We start from the raw sequence: 22,636 nt of genomic DNA on the forward strand, positions 1-22,636 counted from the left end.
GATTTTTTTCTTTGAAAATGTTTTGCTTCCCATCCAAGAAGCTTCCTCAGTTCAAAAAGCATCTTCAAAAGCACATTTGGGACGAAGGGATAATCAGGAACTGAAAGCAAGAAACTTTGATACAATTAACTATGGATTTGATTCAAATGCTGTTCAAAAGTTTTGGAGGTCATTAAAAAAGGTTTCTAGGTTGTCTTTGAAACCCTAACAGTTGGACTATATATAAAACCATTTCTATACAAGTAGTCCTCATTCATTTGTCAACCGTACAAAGTTAACAACAGTGCTGAAAACAGTGACTTCTGGCAAGCAAAGTCAATGGGGGAAACTGATTTTGCTTAACAGTTGTGTAATTCTCCTAACGGCTATGGTGATTCATTTAATGACCATGGCAAAAGAGGTCATGAAATTGGGTGTGACTCACTTAAAAGACCACATCCCTTACCAATGGAAGTTCCAGTCCCAGTTGTTGTAAGTTGAGGACTTCCTGTATTTGCCAGTAATCTTGCAAGATCCCTTTCCTAGTAAATGTTATCTTTAAAATCCAACAAGTTTCCAAAGAGTTTAATTAAAGGGAAGCCTACACCAAGATAGCTCTTTAGACTTTGATGAATTACAACTGTCAACAATTTCAATCAGCCAGAAAATGGCTTAGCAGGGGTCAGCAAACAGATCCAGCCTGCTGCCTGTTTTTGGACAGCCCACAAGCTAGAGTAGATGCAAAGAGTAAGCCTCACCTTTCCTGTTCCTGGATGAAGAGTGGGGCCAAGATGTCCTGGGTGGTAGCCTATCAACAGTCTTCATCTTGGTGGTCCAGTGCACTCCAATGGCTGCCGTGCTACTTAGCCTGCAGACCTGCAAGCTGTCCCATGGAAGTAAAGGAACAGTAGGATCTGGCCCTTTATAGAAATAGTTTGTTGACTCCTAGTAGAATTTCTCACCTAGTAATCATTGAGAATTGAACATGGAAAACAGGATTTTCTTAATCATGCTTGTCTCACTGTGGATTTATTTCTGTAGGACAGGCATGTCAAACTCGGATGCATCACAACGAAACCGCGTCCACTCCAGTGCCAGCAATGGGGGAAAAGTTGCGATCCGTTGTGCGATGTCACGTGATGTCGCGAGTTTGACATGCCTGCTGTAGGAGAATCACTTTTCCTCTTGGTGTATGAATGTGTCTTAGTGACCTGGTTAGCCAAAGCTATCTCAATAAAAGCAACAATTGGGGAGCTCCAAGATTCAAATTTAGTGGCATGCTAGTGATTTAAGATGGATTACAGACAGTCAAGCCACTCTCTATGAAAGGAACAGGATTTCCAAATGATGTACACAAATAACTTCAATTGATGCAAATAGAAACAAGTAATATATAAAAGACCATAAAGTAACTAACTGTTCGAGTAGTCCTTGACAACTGAGCCCCAAATTTCTGTTGCAAAACAAGGCAGTTAAGTGAGTTGCCCCCATTTTATGAGCTTTTTTGCCACAGTTGTTAAGTGAATCACTGCATATGTTAAGTGAATCATGCAATTGTTAAGCAAATCTGGCTTTCCCCATTAACTTTGCTTGTTGGAAGATGGCTGGGGAGATTGCAAATGGTGCTCACATGTTGTCAAAAATAGATGCCAGTTGACAAGCACCCAGATTTTGATCATGTGACCATATGGACGCTGCAATGTTCGTAATTATGAAAACTAGTCATATTTTTCAGTGCCATTGTAACTTCAAACAGTCAATAAACGAATGGTTGTAAGTCGACTCCTTGCATTGAAACTTTGGGATCAGTACAGGAAAAGAATTAGACATGATTTGTCCCCTTTGGCTATACTGTGAAAAGTTTACTTTTATCATAAGAAAGGCACAAAAAAATGTTTAGTGAAAGATCATATAGTTTGTGAGATTTAATATATTAATGAAACAAAAATATTTTGAATCTTCACAATGACTCAGTTCATTCGATTTGAGCATCTTCACATAAATAGTCTAATATTAAAAAAACTGCAGAAACAAGGAAGGATATTTCAAGATTTAATTGAATTTGAAAAATCTTAAAACACTCAGAGGGTTTTCTGAAGCTTATTTGTAATTATAGATGAAGCGAGATTCAGAAACTGAATTAGCTCTATACATCGTAAATGCTGCGAGGATATTTTCTGCCTCCTATTGCAAATAAAGTTTAATCTCTTCAGTGGAAGAATGACTAACCATTGTTGTAGTGTGGTTTTGTGATCAGGATAGTTTTGTATTTTAAAATAAATCTGACAGAATTTAATTGAAATTGGAAACAATTACTAGATTACAATTTAATACAAGTTCATTTTATAATTAACAATTTGATATTTATATTGTGTCTAACTTACAATAATTATGAATTTTTGGATTTTTAAAAAATGATATAATTAGTTATTACAATTAACTAATGATATATTGAAAAACGATAATTTCTATAATACATGTAAAACCCTTGTTTTCTAATCTTGTATTTTTTTGTTATTTTTTTTGTTTATATTTTTTCCTTAAAATTGTCACTAAAAATATATTAGAAATAAAATATAATCTAAGGATATGTGTAAACTATAGTATTTTGTTCATAACTTTGTTTTATCCAAAACCAACCAACTACTATAAGTACTCAACTTATAATCACAATTGGGACCAGGACTGCTGTTGTTAAGCAAAGTGGATGTTGAGTTACCTGATTTTATGATCTTTTTTGCTGTGATTGTTAAGCAAATTATTGTAGTTGTTAAGTGAATTGTGCAGTCATTAAATAAATCTGGGTTTTCCCATTGATTTCATCAGAAGCCAGATGGTAAAGTTGGAAATAGTAATCACATAATCCTGGGACACTGCAATAAACCTACTTTGGTTGCTAAGTGCTTCAAACTTGATCACATGACCAGTGGGGATGCTGCAACAATTGTAAGAGAGAGAAACAACTTCATATTTTTTCCTGTCTGAATTATTGAATAATTTCAATGGAGTATACCAAATTTTACCAAAAAATGGGAATCTAATGTTTTTATCTGATATAATCAAAAAAAAAGCCTGCAGAAAAATCCCTTCTTATTATTAGAACTAGTTTGATAAATTGGGAAAAAATGTACTTTTGCATTGCTTCCTCATTCATTTTTGCTTACGAAGGGTTTATCATACACTTGTAGCTAAATTTTATTTTTGCTATTTATATTTTTATAAAGTAATGAATGGATTGTTGTGTTTTATTAAGATAGAAGGGATACAATATTATTACTTAAACACTGAACCAAAGCAGGATTTTATGAATAGTAACTCCCACAAACAGAAACCTATGTGGTATCACCAGCTCCCAGTCGAAGAGTGATCAGGTGATAGAAAAACTTTCCATCCATGTGGTTAGTGCAGGAGTAGGCAACTTTGGCTCTTTTATGACTCGTGGACCTCAACTCCCAGAATTCCTAAGCCAGCATGGCTGGCTCAGGAATTCTGGGAGTTGAAGTCCACGAGTCATAAAAGAGCCAAGGTTGCCTACCCCTGGGTTAGTGGATACAGTTATTATTGCAACTATGTTGAAAGAAATGTAAAAAGGACAACTCTATTGACTAGGACATAAAATTGACTCCATGTAATTTACCTGTTTCCAGTATTTAGAGTATTGTTACCCACTGATTCTATAATACGAGCATGTTATCTATAATATGCACAGAGAAGAACAAACGTCAGAGTTACAATTGTAAACCCCCTTCCTCGTTTAGTAGAAATTCTCTGTCATTAAGATTTATAATAAACTGTGAATTTGCATGCATGCAGCTTCGGTTTGCACATTTGTTTTTATGGTTTAGGAAAGGTCAGTGTCACATATATTTCTGCATTATGTTGCAAGATCCTGGAAAATAATAAGCTTCATTTTAACATTTCATTAGATGTGACAGTACTTTTCCCCATGGAATAGTTTGTTTTTCAAAACAAGCTCTTCAGGGAAGAAAGTTTAAAGCAGTTGGTAATTGTTCCTGTGGATACCAACGAACTTTGCCCAACACATAATATATTGTACTACTACTTGTTTAGAAACTTTTATTGCACCATGTTTTCATGAAGCTTGATCAGTATACCGGAATGTGGCAGACTGATCATCATTACTATGGTGCTAGCAAATCTGAATTGAATTTGATAAACTACTTTGTATGAGCCTTGAATTATTAATCTAAGTTTAGGCAGAGTGGGAGAAGGGAAAACAATTCATATAATATATGACTTTAAGGGCCTTGAAACATTTTATAATAAAACAGATTATATACATAAATATGGATGTTTTCTAGAACCTAAATTGCAACATTTCTACATTTTCATACGTAGTGGATATGAGTAAACTCAATTATTTGAGTCATGAGCTAAATAACCAACAGTGTTTAAGTGTCCAAAAACTGATGGGGAGCTTTTAGGTCTAAGGTTGAACATGCAGAAAGCTCCACTCAGTTCAGGATTGAGGATTCCATGGCTATAATCCAAGATAAGAGGTTCACCCATCCCTTTCAGGCATTTGTATGACTGCTGCCAGCAGCACCTATATGACATACACAAAGGGAGATGCTTCAAAGTAGACATGTCAAACTCGCGACTGCTTTTTCCCCATTGCCGGCAATGGGGTGGGCGCAGTTTTGTTGTGACACATCTGGCCTGCAGGCCAGCAGTTTGACACCCCTGCTTTAAAGAATCACGTTAAAGTTAAACATCACGTTAAAGTTAAACATGAGACAGGAATGTGATACCACTGTTAAAAAGGCATTTGCTATCTTAGGACATTAACAAAAAAAGTTAATAGAATGCAACTTATGGGAAATAATTGTTCCACTCTATTCTGCTTTGATCAGACCTGCCTGAAATAGTATGTCCAATTCTAGTCACCATAGCTGGAAAGAAAGGATGACACATTAGAGCAAGTTCAGAGGAGGACTTCCAAAATTATGGGAGGACTACAGAATCAAGCCTTGTAAGGAAAGCTGGAAGGATATGAATAAAGATGTCTAAGAGATGATATGGTAGCAGTCTCCAGATACTTGAAGAACTGTCAGCTGGAGAAGGCCAAGATCTGAACCAGTGGGCTAAAAGTACAGAATGATTCAGAGGAGATGTTGGGAGGAGCTTCCTCACTGTTGGAGATATCAAGCAGTGGAACATAAAGTGCTGAGTTTCTCCTTTGCTGGAGATCTTTAAGCAAAGCTTTGATGGTCATTTATGAGAATGCTCAGGTGGATCTTGCACTGAATAAGGGATTGGACTAGAATGACATTTAAAGCCCTTTGCAACTCTCTGACATTATTACTCTGTTAAGTTCCCAACTTTCTTATTGAATTTACCCATTTCCATAATACCATAATTGAGCTGCAACTGGTTGCATATTCCAGTGTACTATGTGAGAACCTAGAATTTAATCCTCTAAAATAACAGATTTTAACTCAAAGATCTTCAGTTATGTTAGCATTGACAATCTTGTGCAACATTTAATCTTTGGACTTTACTGCTCTCACTGAATTTATAGCTTTCTAGTTAAATGCCTAAGTGAAGTGAAAAAAATACTTTCTGGAAAATATTGGGGGGAAATAGTAGGAATGATTGAAGCTACTTGTTCTATTGCCTTAGATTCTTATTGGGTGAACAAAAAATGCTAAAAAAGCAGATCAGGGTTTTAGTCCATCTATTAAAACATTAATAGGCTAACTAAAGCAGATAAAACAAAGAATAATTTCCCTGGATTATAGGAAGCATAGCAACTGGTTGTCAATATATCACCACTTCAGTGTTATGTCCCCTATAGGCCTGGAAATTACATAAAACTACCTCTGATACTAATACTGAGTATACAATTAGCACATTTTCAGTCAACTCCTGTAATAAAATACAATCTTTTATATGCTGAGATCACAATCTTATTGGAAAGCATTTTATGGTAGTAAAAGGAGTTGTAATTTGAAATTCAACCAAAGGTAAACAATTATGAATGAAATGGATTTTTATAAGAATGTTATAAAAACAAGCATTATAACATGAGATAATATAACTTCTTACCTCCGGCTAAAATTTGCACAATATTTATTTAGATAGTAGTATCTGGGAAAGATTTGAAAACATGTAAACCACTAACACCCAAAATTTTATTAAAATTTTCCTTACCATATTTTGAAGTTTGTAATGAGTAGTATGAAAACAAGTAGAATGTAATTGTAAATGATCAGTTAAATAACTGTCCTGGCATTAGCCTCAGTCAAGATGAACAAGTTTATAGCTGGTTAGTGATATGTTATGTCTAAAAACAATGAGGCGGAATGCTTATACATATTCAGATTTTATTCAGTAAGGCAATAGACAAAATTAGGCGTACATCCTGATAAACTATCTTTGTGGTAATTTTTTGTTAAGCTTTGGGGTTTTCAATGTGCAGTTTTTAATAAACTAACTGATTGGATTATCTGGGATTCTCTTTAGCAAATGGACTCCAATTAAGTGGATGGGATGGTTTCTAGTAGGACTTCTGCCATGTATAGGTATATTTCATGTCCCTCCTTGCTCTAATATGGGGCCTGGGTGCATGTGATGACCTGGATTGGGACAAAGCCATTGTCCCAAAGGTGCTTTTCAAAAAGCAACTGGACTTTCTTAGTTTTTTTTTCCTTGAAAACATTTCGCTTCTCAATCCAAGAAGCTTCTTCTTTGCTTCTTTCCTCGCTTCTCTTTAAGATGGGGTGACGCTGTTAGCCTTGAAAGAGATTGTGGTATGTCTCCTCCTTAAGGAGTTCTCTTCAGTGTTTAATAATGATTGCACAGTCCCCACACTGTGTCTTATAGTCTCTGCTCAACCCACCAGGGAAGACATAGACATAGAAGTTCATTTTGTAAAACAATGTCATTTAATCGGATCCAGCAGACTCTAGTAAGGTGTCTGACCTAGGGAACAGCCTCATTTGAAATCTGGATGGTTTCAACCCTATCTGCCTTCTGGAAAGCTGCAAAGGCCTGGCTTTTTCCCATATGTTAGGGTCAGGTTGCTAATGGAACCTTATGTGTGTATTAGTGTTGTGATGTTATCTTTGAATTGCATTTTTTGGCCTTGTTTCATATTTGTTTTATAATATGGTTGTTGTGAGTACTGTTAACCACCCAAAATCATTTGTTTAAGATGGATGCCTATAAATATAAATATAAATAAGATCTTCCCTAATGGGGATTCAGCTGAAGAATACTCTAAAATCAAGTTTCAGGTTTGTGCATGAATGGAGGCAGCTGGCTGGTCTTATGAATTACTTTTGCAGGACCTTGTTAAAGTTAGAACACAACTCTTGGCCCTGTTCAATCCTGTCCAATAGATCCAGTTGGAGATTCTTCCTGTCTTGCTATCGAGGGACTGTTGGGATTTGAATCAGATGAAGCAAGCTGAAAATGAACACCAGGAAGATGGAGTTACTATTCATTCACTGTGGTTTTCTCTCAATCTCCACTTTTGCTCTTAAGTGAATGGCATAGCACCTGAAGGAGCAGGCCAGGTAACTACTCCATAATTATTGCTAGAAACCAAGTGGATGTCTTGGCCAGGAAGGCCTTTATCCAGTTTTGATTAGTGTCATAGTTGTAAGCATACTTAGAATTACTGTATAAGCTACAATGACTCACAGTTATTACCCCATGGTTTAACTTTTGCAATGTGCTGTACATGAAACTATCTTTGAAGACTACTCAGACATTACATTGGTAATGGCCTTTAGATGGATTGGTTACTATGGTCATATTACACCTGTTATGTAGTCCCTACTTTGATGCCAGTCGAATTTGGAATAACATTCAAAGTACTAGTTTTTACTAAAAAGCACCTAGGCATGTTTAGGACTGTTGCTCCAATAGAGTTGACCCCTCTGAGATCTTTCAGGAGAAAAGTACCAAAATTTCAGAAAGTGGGAGAATGGTGGACTGAACCTAAGAAATACCGTTTTTCCATAATGGCACCTATATTCTGGAATAGGATCCCTTCACAAGCTAAGCTATTATCCTTGATAATGGCCTTCTGGAAAATAGTGAAAATTGAAGTCCTCCTTCAAGGAATGATTATGTGTCATCTGAAATTAAATTTTATTAGTGTATTGGCCTTGTGTATTACTTATGTACTACTAAAACTGTTATGTCTATAATCTTTTAACTAAGCAAAACAGTGCATTGTAGGGTAGCAGTTTTTAAACCAAGGTACCTCAAGTGGGTCTCCTGTGGAATTGACATTTGGTAAATTGTTATGACACAGATATTATCATAAAGAATTTATGGTAGCATACAAAATGTCATAAACATTTCCTGTAGTCAACTTCTGATATTTGACTGCTATGCAGTTCAACATAGACTACTTTCAAGGCAGTTACATCTGTGAATATCTTCCTGAATGTTTAAGAACGTTTCATTAGAAGCTCTGCCATTGTTGAAGCCATTGAGGAATCTGATCAGGAACTATCTCCTCAACAATGACCCAAGGGGTCATGGGCCATCAAGTTTATTATAATTTTTTTTATTCTGAAATTGTAAACAGTATAGTGTAGTGTACTATTCTGTAGTGTAGCATAGTGTAGTGTTTTGTATTATTTATATTGTAAGTAAATACTTAGTATTTTGCTTCCATTTTGCATTCAATAGGCTGTTATTGGTCTTTACACTTTCCCAGAATGCTGAGGGTAGATTGCTGATACCCTAGATACATCATTCATTGTGAACAAAGCTAATCCCATCCATCTCAATTTGGACTTTAATGTTAGGGCAGGATATGGTGATGTATCCTTGATAATCAGTTTTTTTGTTCTTTGGGTTCAGCTTGTGAATCTTGAAAATAATTATAGGATGTCTGGAAAGTGAGGAGTACTAGCTGTTTGTTTGATATTTCCCCCTCCTGGCTTATCCAATAGTGCAGACATGTCAAACACAAGGCCCGAGGGCCGGATGCGGCCCGCGAAGTGGTTTCATGTGGCCCACGAAGCCATCCTGGAAACAGTGAGGGAACGGTCCCCACTGCCTTGGCCCTGGCCCAGGCCATCCGGGAGCCAATGTACAATTTTGTGGTGGCTAAATGCTAAAATGCATTTAGTCTTAGCTCCACAAGGCTGTCCAGAAACAGCGAGGAACCAGCCCCTGCCGTATTGCCCCCGCCCCCTGGGTACATGCTGGGGAGGTGTCACCCTTTGTGAGGAGTGAAGAAATGCACCATGCCTTGGCGCTTGCCCTGGTCCCATCCCCTTCTGCCAGAGACCCTCAGATCTGTCCCACTCTTGCCCAGGCCCCCACAGGCACCCTTGACGCGAATGATGTAGAGCTGGCCATGCCCACGCAGTAGGCCACACTCATTCCATCCACGCCCACCCAGTAGGCTGCACCCACCCTGGCCGCACCCACCTGGCCCCCCAAGGGCAACCGCAATGCTGATGCAGCCCTTAATGAAATTGAGTTTGACACCTCTGCAATAGTGACTGTTTTTTGTTCTTGAGAAAGGATTGCTTTTATTTCTGCTTTAAGTCCATTATTAAAGAAACCTTTTTCTTGCTCAAAAAGGTTGGGAAATTATCAGTCAGTGTCAAAATATATAATTTCTGGTTATGATAATCTGGAAAGCAGCAATTTTATATTTTTTCCTGAATTTGAATTCTGTAAGAAAGCACCACCAACCTTTTGCTACTTTCTGGTGCTCTCCAATTTCTAGTGAGAATTTTCATTGACTTGACATTCTGGGAGTAGAGTCCAGCACATTTGGAGGACACCAAGTTAATCTAGACATAGATTAACAGAGTTTTCAGTCAGGAAATGGGACTGCTAGGTGTTCCTTTGCTGGAATTGAATAGAGGAGTCCATGCTACAATATACATACTTCTGTCAGACCTCAAGATGCAGGTACATGTAATGAAATGTCTAACCATCTGTGGAATAACAGGAAAAAGAATTGTTACAAAAGATAGGAGTTTGATCATGTGACCATGGAAGTGCTGTGACAACGGTTGTAAATACAAGGACTGGTTGTAAGTAATTTGTCTCAGTACTGTTGTAATTTGAATCATCCTAAATGAATGGTTGTAAATCAATAACTACCTGCATATGACATGAGACAATTAAACACATATTTCTGCTCATTTAAATGCCTATTTACTATTTATGTGAAGTTGTTTCCAAATTCAAAATAAGGAAAAAGATGCAGTGGTTCGAACATCCTTTCTTAAGTCACTAATAACACTTCCTCTGGCAGAAATAAATAATAAAACTTGCAAAATGTGTCTTGTAATTAGCTAAGGGCTTTTCTATTCTTGCTCTTGGAAATTTTTTGTCACTCATCCTTGAATAACTTTTTACTTCAGAAATATTTTTGGTTGAATTGACATGCCCTGCATGTTTGAAATGTCCTAATGGATTTTTAATAATATTCATAATTGGCTACCCTGAAAGCCATTCCAAAATATTTATTTTTCTTTTCTGTAGAACACCAGTCACCTAGCAAGGTGTCAAAAACTTGATGACCCCCCCCAAAAGGAAAAAAGTGATGAAGTACAGGTAGTCCTCGACTTACAACAGTTTACTTAATGACTGTTCAAAGTTACAATGGCACTGAAAAAAGTGCCCGCCCCCCAAGCCACAGCCGAGCAAGACACCTGCCTGCCCGCCCGGCGGCGCTCTTCCTCCTGTCCGAGGTTTTCATTGTTGTGAGCATTTCTGTTGAGAATTGGCAGCAGGGGTGAAGTGAGGGGGTGTTTGGTTTTTATCCCTCCCCCTGTCTGCTGGATGGTTGCAGCAGGTTTTGGTCACTTCACATGACCTTGAAACACTGTGACCGTCATAAATATGAATCAGTTGCCAAGCATCTGAATGTAAATCACAAAACCCTGGAGATGCTGCAACATTCCAACTGATCGGCACTTCTTCTGGGCTCAGCGGAAGCACCAGGATCAGCGCCGAGCTCCAGCTGAGCCCTGACAGCCCTGAAGAAGTTCTGATCCTGGCGCTTCTGCTGAGTCCTGACAGCCCTGCAGCTCCAGCCATCTCTTGTTCAGGCTTGTGCGGTGCTGCCACTGGTTCAGCTCATTCCCCTCCCCCGCTACCACTTTTCTAGGATGGTCGCATACCACCTGCCAGGTGCCAATGTACCACAGGTGGTACCCGTACCACTGGTTGAAAAGCCCTGACTTAGCAGACCATCTTGGAGCCAACTATAACTCAAGTATGAAAAACACACTAGCACTAATTTGTTGAGGTAGGTAGGAGTGTATTGTGTACATATATTAAAATATAAACCAATGCATGGAAAAAGACTTTCTAAATAGGCTGATACAAATTATTTTAACTGTTCTTCACAGGATTTAGTCACCAAGCACTTCACAATCCTTGTTTTTTCTTCTCTGCCATCATTCCACTTTTTCAGGGCCATTTTTGTATTATGGTGATTAAACTGGATACAGTATTCCAGGTATGGCATGGCCAGTACATCATGAAGCAGTCCTATCATTTTTAGTAATGTTGACACTATATCTCTGTTGATGCACACCAAAACTGCATTGACTCTTGGCAACTGTGATAGATTGCTGGCTCATGTTTAACCTGACAGTCTTTTCACAAGTACTGTTGCGAACCAGGTACTATCTCTTTGTACCTGTGCATTTGGTTTCTCCTGCTCAAGTACATAATCTTATATTTCTTACAACTGAACAATATTTTGTTGGGTAAGACCCAATGTTCTACATTAGGGGTGTCAAACTGCTGGCCCGTGGGCCAGATGCATCATGGCAAAACCACGGCCACCCCATTGCTGGCAATGGAAAAAAAGTCACGATACATCACGACACGTCACGTGACATTGTGAGTTTGACACCCCTGTTCTAGATTATCATAATCTTTTTGAGCCTACCTTTTGGATGATAGCAAGCCCCACCTCTGTATTATCCACAAATTTTATGAGCATCCCTCATTTATGAAGGTGTTGAAGAATAATGGATCCAAGATAGAATCCTGGCACCCCACTTTATACTCCCTCCATGTGGATATAGACCTATTAAGGTTCACATATTGGCTATTTTTATTCAGCCAGGTGTGATAATGGGACTATCTATCCCACGCTGTTCTAGTTTATCAAAAATGAGAGTATAGTGTGCTTTATCAAATGCCTCACTAACGTCTACTGCATGCATAGCATTCCTTGGTCCAGTAAGCTAATAATTTTGTCAAAGAAAGCAATAAGATTTGTCTGGCCCAACCTGATCTTAACAAAATCATGCTGGTTCCTGGTAATAATCATGTTAGTTTCTCAGTGCTCACAAGTCCAGTACTTGATTATCTTTTCCAAGATTTTCCCAGAATTGATGTGAACTCATTGATCTGTAGTTTCCCGTGTCCACTTTTTTCCTTTTTAAAAAAACATTGATACTGACTCTTCTACACTCTTCTGGCACATCTCCAGTGCTCTAGGATTTCTCAAAGACTTTGGAGAATTTCCCTGACACCTGCTAGTTCCTTTAACACCCTGAGATGTAATCCATCCAATCCAGGATGTCTCCATATAATGATGGAAACATTTTGGATTACTTTGTAATTTTGCCAAATTGTTTGGAAAGGTACACGTATTGTGGTGCTGCTGGATCTTTGGAAGGTCCTTGATCACAGTAAAGACCTACTGATAAGCTTGGTCAATTTCAAATCACTTTCTGGTTCTGTGGAAACCCAACTCTACAAAAATTATTTTTACTTATAATCCTGCTAGTCTGGGTGTGTCTGAATTTACAGGATGATTAAAATTTTCCAGCATACTTTTGAGATCATATTGTTATTATTTCTAAAAGAACAGTGTGCAAATAAATAATTCATAAGAATGAATTGATTATGCAGAATTATATAAACCAAACATATAAAAGTTTAGAATAGTTTGTCATCTACATTAGGTAAAGGAGGCATGATCAGTATTGTTTCCCTGTTTCCCTTTTTATAGTTCATTTACTACCTAGTATTGTTTGGTGATTGCTATGTTGAATTAAGTGGTTTCATGTAGGCAGAAGAATTGGAGAAGTAGCAAAAATTTAGAAATGCTAATCATAGCTGGTGACCACAGAGAACTTGGCCATTAATTGAAATGTTAAATTAAATGCTTTATTTAAATAATATTATCTACTGAAAAACAGTACCCTTTTATTGAACTATTGTGTATGAAATATTGTTGAAAATGTAGTTGTTCTTAAATCTTACTAAGCAAATATTAAATGGCTTGCATCAGTATCTTCACTAATATGAATACTTTTACGTGAATGCTAGCTGTATTTTATCTAGAAAATAAAATGAAGTCCCAATCAAATCTGCTTGTTGGAAAAAGAATGTAAAAGGTCTTAAATGGAGTGTAATGAAATCAGCAAAAATGTTCTGAGTATTGTTTCTGAAAAATTATTTAGTATCTAGAAAATAGTTTTATTGTGCACTTGTGTCATGGTGTAGAAAAATATTTTGTTAACTTTATAAAAGATTACATCATACAATTCTCTAGGAGCTGTGGAATATATCTGAAAGAGGAGGAAGTGATGTTTACTAATTCTCTATGTTAAACAATGTGTTTTGCTACATGAATAGTACAATTACATCCCCCGAAATCAGTGATGAATAATCAAATAAAATTGGAAAAATGTTTTCCCTTTTTTTGAAAATAGGAAAAAATGCTCCTATGAAAGTAAATAACTGTTAGTAATTAGCAAAGTAATTGGATGCTTATTGCATACTTAGAAATTATAGTAGAAAAAATATCTGGCTGGTGACAAATATTATTTTCTCCCAAGGGTTACTGTCTTAATTAAGTATACACTAAAGCAGGTGTACAGTGAGACTTTGAACATAATACTAAGCATGTCCCATGGCTGCTACTGTTGGCTATTCCTAAATGGATTTTAATGACTGTTATGCCTTAGGCTTCGTGCTAATGAAGCTTTTGTTGTAAGTTAGAGAGAGAGAGAGAGAGAGACTCTACCCTTGTGAGAGATTTATTTGTGTATTAGAGTCCTCTTTGTCTTTGTTGTTAGTTTAGCACAACAAGCTGCTGTTCCCAATAGCAAAATAATCTCCTTCTTTGAATAAATCCATGTACACAGCATGGAGAGATGCAAGTGTTAGAGCCATAAGGGTATATCCAGTCCCCTCGACAAAACGTGATTATCATGGAACTAAAGTTGCTTATTTGAGCTTCAAGTGTACAGATTTTTATTTTAGATTATGTTTAATTTAGTGTTAAGTAAATAATCTTAACAGTTAGAATGATTGTGTATTTTTCTGATGAGAATGCCTAAATCGATACCAATATTACTCGCAAGTTGTTATATTCCTGTTTTAATGTTCATTCCATTCTGTTCATGTTGTCATATAATTTAGTCAAATTCCTCTCCACATTAATACTGCATATGTTTGAGACAATTGAATAAACTTGATAAGTTAAAGTAGTTTTTTTTTATTTCAAGCTATTTTCAGCTAAATAGCTGCTAAAGCAAAAAATGAAGAAAAAAATAACACAAAATACTTGCATGATTCCACTTTTCTTAAAGCTATCAGTGATAGTTTTACTTTTGAAATTATTTCATAATTATTAAAATAAGTTTTGCTATTTTTAAGAGTAAGTTTCTACATTTATCCTCTCTTCATTAATGTCAGAGCAAGAGAGAAAAACTCCTACAGGAATAACAACAATCTGACTCTTTTGGATTATGGCACTTTTAAATAAAAAACAAAGTTAATTCCTGTGAATCACATGTAATGCTGTTCGTTTTAGAAAGCTGATACAAACAGTCACACAAAGATACCAGCTTAATCAATTTTCCAGTCAGAGAGAAGAATATGATACTGTATAGCCAAAAATAGACTGCTAAAGAAAACCCTAGAGAAGATTAGAAAGACAGGGTTCAAAATACAAATTTGACAAAGTGCATTCAAATATTCTGCAAAATTGAACTTTAGGGTAATTTCTTAAATTATTAAAGAGAGTTAGAATATATTTCATGTGTCATTTTTTTAATTTTGAACCAACTTTCTCCTAGTTATGAGAAGGAGCTGTACTAGAGATATTTATAAACTACATCACTTACAAAATTCCTGAATATATTCATTACTCAAGGATTCTACTTGAGAATGAAAAAGTTTAGTGGCAGTACTAAAATATCTTTTGTAGCAAGTCTATATTAGGAGAATTCATGGTTCCATTTCCTCCACTGTATTTATCAAACCTCTCAGTCCAGAGATATAATAAATAGTAGAGTGGTTGCCATTATCTACATGATTTGAGATAGTTTGTTGCATGAACTTAAGCTTATGAGAGTCAGTTAAAGAGCTGTTTCCAAACATTTGGTTATCTCTTAAATGATGGAACAAATGACTTATAAGAAAAAAAAAAGATTTAAGACTAATCACTAGGAAGAATTTCCTGAGGTTATGAGCTGTTCAGTAGTGGATAAGAATTTCTTGAAAGGAAGTAAATAGTGATTAGAGGTTTTTAAGTAGAAACTAGATGACTATCTATCAATTCTTGCCTAATAATGGATTTCCTTTAATGAAAAGGTGTTAGATTAAGTGACTTCCAGTGTGATCATAAAATGTTATCCTGTTGATTTCAGAAATGTACATTTCTGAATAAAAAATAGACAGCATGCATCTTTCCTGATGGATCTTCATGAGTTTTAAAAAATAAAAAAAGAAAAAGCATTTCTAGAATTGCATTCCTTGATTCTAATACCAGTTTTCTTGTCAACACTGCATAGATTGTATTTCAAATATTGAGGGTTTCCCCATCTCTCCCTATGAATCTTTTTGATCAGTTCCACCCATTTATATAGTTTTTGTTGGGACATTCTTCTTTTCTGAATATTTTTAGCTGCATTAAGTATTGATAACTTTCATAGAACTAAAAGCTTTTTGCTCAAGCCTACTTCTGTATAATATATATTCTGTATATTCCTTTCAGACACATTAAAAGTGATATTTTTGTGACAAATTGGAAATAGTTCTACCCCAAGACTTTTGAAAGCAGTGTTTAGGAAATCTCATGCTGTGCTTCCTAATTTTACCTATTCTTCTCACATCAACATATGGGACATGGTGGCTCAGCAGTTAGGACTCAGCCACTCAGCGGTCCTCAGTTAGGACACTGAGTCTTAGACAGTTAAAGATGTCCAACTTGGCAGTTTGAGACCCAAGTGCCAGGAGACAGAGTGAGCTCCTATCACTTGTCCCAGCTCCTGCCAACCTAGCAGTTTGAAATATGCAAATGCAAGTAGATGAATAGGTATTGCATATGAGCATGGGGAAATGTAACAGTCTTCTGTGTTTCACATATGCTTCGTGTTGTGGCATGAAGTTATGCTGGCCACATGATCACAAAAACATCTCTGGACAACGATAGCTCTTTGACTTAAGAAACGGAGATGAGAACGCCCCCCTAAAGTCGGTCACAACTAAAACCTGCAGGGAGACCTTTTCTTACATCAGCTGCTAGAGTGTGTGGTGGAATTTTTTTACATTCTTCATCTAATATTTTTGTTCATTTCTCATTTTATAACCAGTTTTAAAGCAATTACTGTCTCCTGTTCCCTCAATAAGCTATGTTTCCTATTTTCATTTGTTGACCTTTAACTTTCAACTTTTGCTGTTTGTCTCAAAATTTTTCTTCTGTACTTCGATTTATAGGTAGACCTTGAAAAAACAGAGAATGTGCATTTCATGTAATTAGTTTATATAATTTATCATCATCAAATCTTTATTTGGTCAAAAACCAGCATGTTATGTAATTTATGACTTTGTGATTTTATTCTAGTTCATTTTCATAATTGCATAATTGACATTTATAGGTCTTTGGTGTCAGTTTACATAATTTGCATAAATAAATTGACATAGATGGCATAAAATGTAAATTATGTAATTATACAAATTACATCTATGTAAATTCAAAGATATTTGTATTGAATGAATAAACATTCCCCCATTGTCTATTAAATCAAGACTGAGAACAAGTATACAGTCTTGTCCCATTGATCAGAGATTTGTAAAATAAGCTGGCGGAAAGAACTTCTATCTTCAAGCTAAATTGTGGGGAAGAATCCTTTGTAGTTGCTTTGAAACCTTAAAATTGATAATGTCTTCTTGGAAAGTCTCAAGACTATGCTTTAGAATTCTGCTATAAACATAGGATACATTTTATTTTCTTTGCATCTGTACTGCCTGGCAGCTAAACTGATTGAAGGTTCATTATTTTAGATGCTCTACAAATTCAGGAAAATATAATTCCTGGACTTGTTCACCTGTGTGATACATCCTTACCCATCTTGTATTATAAGCCCACTCCTGAGAATGTTGCCTCATAAATGCTAAGTGTGACCTCAGAGAACAAAATATTGCCCATCCTTATGTTAATTTTCAAGCCTACCTTTATTTCTTGTTTCGTTTCTTGTTGTGTTTTACTTGTAGATTTTCATTTGCAAACATTCTATGCAGTTTAGCTAAAAGCTAACCTTTTTAATTTCCCAGACAGTTTAGTTGTTTTTGTTTTATTTTGTAAGTCTTTTCTGATGTTGGCTCTACTCTAGTATAATACACACACACATACACACACACACACATACACATAATACATACATGTGTGTGTGTGTGTGTGTCTGAATATATATATATATATTTCAAGATTTTTTACCTTTTAAATTGCTTATATCCCTTTTTATTATTGCTATATTACATAAGTATTCAAAATTAAATTTAAAGGAATTAACTTAAACCCAAAGGTGCTTTTCAAAAGGCAAGTAGACTTTCTTGGTTTTTTTTTTCCTTGAAGATGTTTCACTTTTCATCTAAGAAGCTTCTTCAATTCTGGTGAACAGTGGAGAATGGAAGAATTTATATTCCTTAGCAGTCCTGTGTTACGAGCACTCTGAAGGTCAATGGTTACCTCTCTGAAAGTTGTTGAAGCCATTTTGGGATTTATTTATACCCTCAGGGTCACCTGAATAAGAGTGCAAATGGTGTGCAACCTTCTTGGAACTGCTGGAAGGACTGCCTTGGCACACAAAACATATATAAGCTAAAGATGAATAAGACAAGAAAATTCTGCTGATGATGTTACCTAGTCTGGTAACAAAATATTCAGAAACTAAATTGAAACAAGCTTGGAGAGCAGACCACTGCCAAAATGCTGAAAGGACTGTATTGTAGACAGGGGATAGGTGATGTCATATCCCTCCCCCTTTGTTGAGAGAGGGCTGTTCAGTTTTAATACAGATTGCCTCTTTGACCCCTCTTTCAAACTTTTGGTCCTCTCTGTTCAGAATATGGACTTTGCTGTCTTCAAAAGAATGACCTTTGTCTTTCAGATGCCAGATGGACTGCTAAGTCTTGTCCTGATGGGTTTATTCTCCTATGTTGTGCCATGTGTTTGTGAAGTTGTTGTTTGTTCCACAATATACAAATCTGCACATGTCTCACTGCATTCCACAGCATATACCACATCGCTCAATTTGTGTTTTATCCTTGGGGTGGACAGGCTTCTGCCTTTATATATTATTGGGTTTAAAATGTGTACATATGTTGTGTTGAAAATCCTCCTGAGCTTTTCAGATATTCCTGCAACGTATGGAATGACAACGTTGCTTCGTTTGTTGTTTTCTTCTTTCCTTCCATTCCCCACTATTCAGCCAGAACTGAAGAAGCTTCTTGGGTGAGAAGCAAAACGTCTTCAAGGAAAAAAAACAAGAAAGTCCAGTTGCCTTTTGAAAAGCACCTTTGGGACAACCATGACCTGGATGATTGAGAACCTCCATAGGCAGAATTAAACTTAAGTTAGTAAGAATTTGGGATTAAAGTTTCAAAGCAAATATATCATGGCATGTGGCAAACTTTTAGAACTTTATTTTTTAAAAAAAATCTGATACTGGAAATAAATAATTCCCTGAAATGTAACTGCAATGGTAAAGGGTTTAAAAACATTGGTCTAAAATTGTCACTTTATGCTGCTGAAATGAGCACTATATAAATCAAATAAATAAACAAAATTCTATTAAATAAAGATAACTTCAATTGCAAACTAATTAAGTACTTTAGATTTTCCTTAGAGTATTTTTTTAACTCAATTTTCCTCAGTTAAATACTCTGATTTATTTTAATTGAGGCTTATTTGGAAATATAACTGTAACTTACATTAAGGTAGAGCTGTCATTGTAATTAAGATTAGTATACAATAAACCAGGAGTAGGCAACCTTGGCTCTTTTATGACTCGTGGACTTCAACTCCCAGAATTCCTGAGTCAGCATGGCTGACTCAGGAATTCTAGGAGTTGAAGTCCACGAGTCATAAAAGAGCCAAAGTTGCCTACCCCTGCAATAAACTAACATTTGTAGCAGAATTCTGTGCTGGAAAAAGGCACATTGTATTTTTACATAAAACTTTATAATATTTGTAAAAACTACATTGTCATCCAGACATTCTGTTACTATTATGCGCTTTTGAATAGAATGTTTCACTGCTATTTTCATTTTCTGTACATTTTAAAAAATATAGGCTAGCTTCGTAGATCATGTCATAAAAAACTAATTTCAGTCTTTTAGAGTATTTTTAATAGCAACATTTATATGTACTTCCTATTTTCATTTTCATAGCTTTGAGGTAGGCAAAGTAATTTTGGAAGTGATAATATTATATTACATTCTTGGACCCCCTGAACCAATGAATATGAAAATAACATTTCCTTTTTTTTTAAATGAGCATTTTTTTCTCCCTTTTCCAACAACATTACATTTAAAATAGCATCTTACATTCTAATACCCATTCGTGACTCAAGGAGAAGTTACATTCTAAATGGAAATTGTGATATATAAAATCTATCATAAAACAGTCTTTATCCAAATTGAACTATCAAAATCATCATCAAGTACATTACATACTAAAGATTATACCTGAAATTCATAAAATAATATATCAGCAATTTACAGTATCTCTATTTAAAACATAGATACACCTAACATCTTTTAATAGAAATTTTAATAAAAATCTTTTCTTTTTTGAAATAAAAGTTAAAATAACATTTGAGAGGTAACATCCTACAAGGTTCCTTTTGAGTGTTAAAGATGCTACATGCTTGTTTGCATAGAGTGCTAATGAAGTTTCCTCCTTAAATATTTTATAATAGTGGAATGAGTATTTAAATACTTTATAAAATATATTATTAAATTTCCAATTTTCAGGAATTCTTTGAACATGCAAAAAAGCTCTGGGATGATGAAGGAGTAAAGGCATGCTTTGAGAGATCAAATGAATATCAACTTATTGACTGTGCACAATAGTAAGTAGCACTTCTAGGAAAATCTTTCTAAAATTGTGTTCTGTGTTTTATTACTGGAAGCCAGTGGAAATATGCATAAAGTGTTTCTGTGTCTGGGATTCTGTCTTGAAAGGCAAAAGAAAATAATTTACATTGTAATTTTGTCTGAATCATTCATTTAACTAAAAAGTCCATTAATTCCCTTTGTTAATAATTACTGTTATTGATACTAGCAGTACAGTATATAAATTGTAATATGTTTTTATTTACATAACATAGATTAAGTTTTCAGTTATATACCACTATTCAAAGTCTCTGAGTTTAAATAAGATTGCATATGTATGTGTAATAGGTTTGGTTTCTTTTCTTTCAGCTGATTTGAAATTTTAATTTGTATAGGAAGGTATGTTAGTATATAATAGAGGATTCATGATGGATGGAAAAAACCTGCAGTCCACCAAGATACTTTATTATATGTGCTTTAGATACACATCTAATAAAAATATGACACACTTTTTCCTTCTAAATAAGACAATTAGGCAGTTTGATTTTATTGAACACTGGAAAATATCCAGTGATGGGATTCAAATAACCTGAGCAACCAGTTCTCTGTTTGGACACCACTTCCGGAAGTCCATTCTGAGCCTCGGAAGCCTGGGGGAAGCCTCCCAGGCTCAGAACGGACTTCTGGAAGTGGCATCCACGCACTTCCGGTGGGCTGTTCTGGCCTGGGAGGCCTCCCCAACTCAGAACAGGTTTCTGGAAGTGGCGTCAATGCACTTCCAGTGGTCCGTTCTGGGTCTTGCGAAAAAGGGCTACGGCATCAGCCAGTTCGCCAAAGTCAACAAAAAATTAGCTACTGGTTCTACTGAACCAGTGCGAACTGGCTGAATCCCACCACTGAAAATATCTAATACAACATATAAGCTGTAAAATATACTGAAATCTTTTAAGGGGAAAAATAACGAAAAACATACAATAATGTGGTTGCTTGAAGATACACATCCTTAAACTAATACTTTGTTGAAGTTTTAGTTTCCCTTGTTTCAGAGATGAAAAACAAATATAAATTTCTGATTAAAAAATAATTTTTCCATAATATTATTGTCATCACTTCTGTTGTTGCTAATTACTGCAAGAACTATCTGATACGGTTTAAACTAAAATAAGCATAAACTAGTGGTTTATCTTATTTAGGTCTCATTGTAGTGACTAAATAATGGATTGTTTGCATAGCTGGAAGAGTACCTTTTAAGATATATTATCCCCTACTACTAATATTACTGTAAAGTAGTATGCTTTCTTAAAATGTTACGTGTGTTATGAACATGCAGTTTTGTTACTGTTGTGAATACCAGAGATTTCAAATTGATCGTAGTTGCAATTCTCATTTGTTGCTTAATTGTTCATTTAACAATCTATAGATATACTGTAGGGATTAAAAATATATAAGTATTTTAACACTTTCCATTTCCCTGCGTAATGGTAAAAAACATTGTTTTGGTTTGGTTCTACCAATTTTCAGGAACATTAACATTACCTTTAAAAAAAAAAGTTTTCTCACTTCCCAGTCTAAACTACAGCTCTGGAATTCATGTGAACCTTTATCAACTCTGCTTATATTTCAGAGCATCCAACTTTGGCCCGCCCATTATCCAGAAACTCATGTAACAAGATACGGTTCATAAAACTGAAATAAAACAATATAACCACAATTATTCTGATTGAGCAGCCACAATAGAGAGAGAAAGTGATAAAAAGCATGATGAAGCTGTGGTCACTGGGTTCTAAATATGATTTTAAAAAAAAAATCTTCCCCAGTGCGAAAAAGCAAAATGTCAGAGCCAACCTGGCCTCAAGGAGAGGTCATCTGAAAGTTAGATGACAAAGAAGACTTTTGCCACTCCCCAACAAAGCACATGTCTCACAGTCATAGAGTGATGACACAGCCTCTGAATACTTGGGCACATTATAGTGGGAACGAAGCTGTCTGAAATATTAAGGTTTAAACTTTTAAGGGTTTTAAATATTAGTAAAAGCCCAACGAGTAGTACAGGTAGTCCTTGATATACAACAGTTCATTTAGTGGCTGTTTGAAGTTATAACGGCACTGAAAAAAGTGACTTATGACCATTTTTCACACTTATGACCGTTGCAGCATCCCCAAGGTCATGTGATCAAAATTAAAATGCCTGGCAACTGACTCATATTTAGGATGGCTGCAGTGCCTTGGGGTCATGTGATCAGCTTCTGTGACCTTCTGACAAGCAAAGTCAATGGGGAAACCAGATTCACGTTAACAACTGTCTTACTAACTTAACAACTGCAACAATTCA

General features: G+C 35.7%; 1 protein-coding gene across 5 annotated transcripts in view; it reads left to right on the forward strand.

Moving 5' to 3' along the window:
* GNAL (G protein subunit alpha L) overlaps positions 1-22,636 on the forward strand; it is a 93,308-nt gene that overhangs the window by 49,700 nt on the left and 20,972 nt on the right. For 4 of the 5 annotated variants that reach the window (XM_039339227.1, XM_039339228.1, XM_039339229.1 and 1 more), the window contains one exon: positions 20,224-20,321. In XM_039339227.1, the coding sequence (XP_039195161.1) occupies positions 20,224-20,321 (98 nt within the window). Of the gene's footprint in view, positions 1-18,703; positions 18,822-20,223; positions 20,322-22,636 lie in introns of those variants that run through there. The other variant, XM_039339231.1, reaches the window with a different exon arrangement.

The sequence above is a fragment of the Crotalus tigris genome, unplaced genomic scaffold, assembly GCF_016545835.1.
Source record: "Crotalus tigris isolate CLP2741 ecotype Arizona unplaced genomic scaffold, ASM1654583v1 scf7180000017731.4096049, whole genome shotgun sequence".
Taxonomy (NCBI): Eukaryota; Metazoa; Chordata; class Lepidosauria; order Squamata; family Viperidae; genus Crotalus; species Crotalus tigris.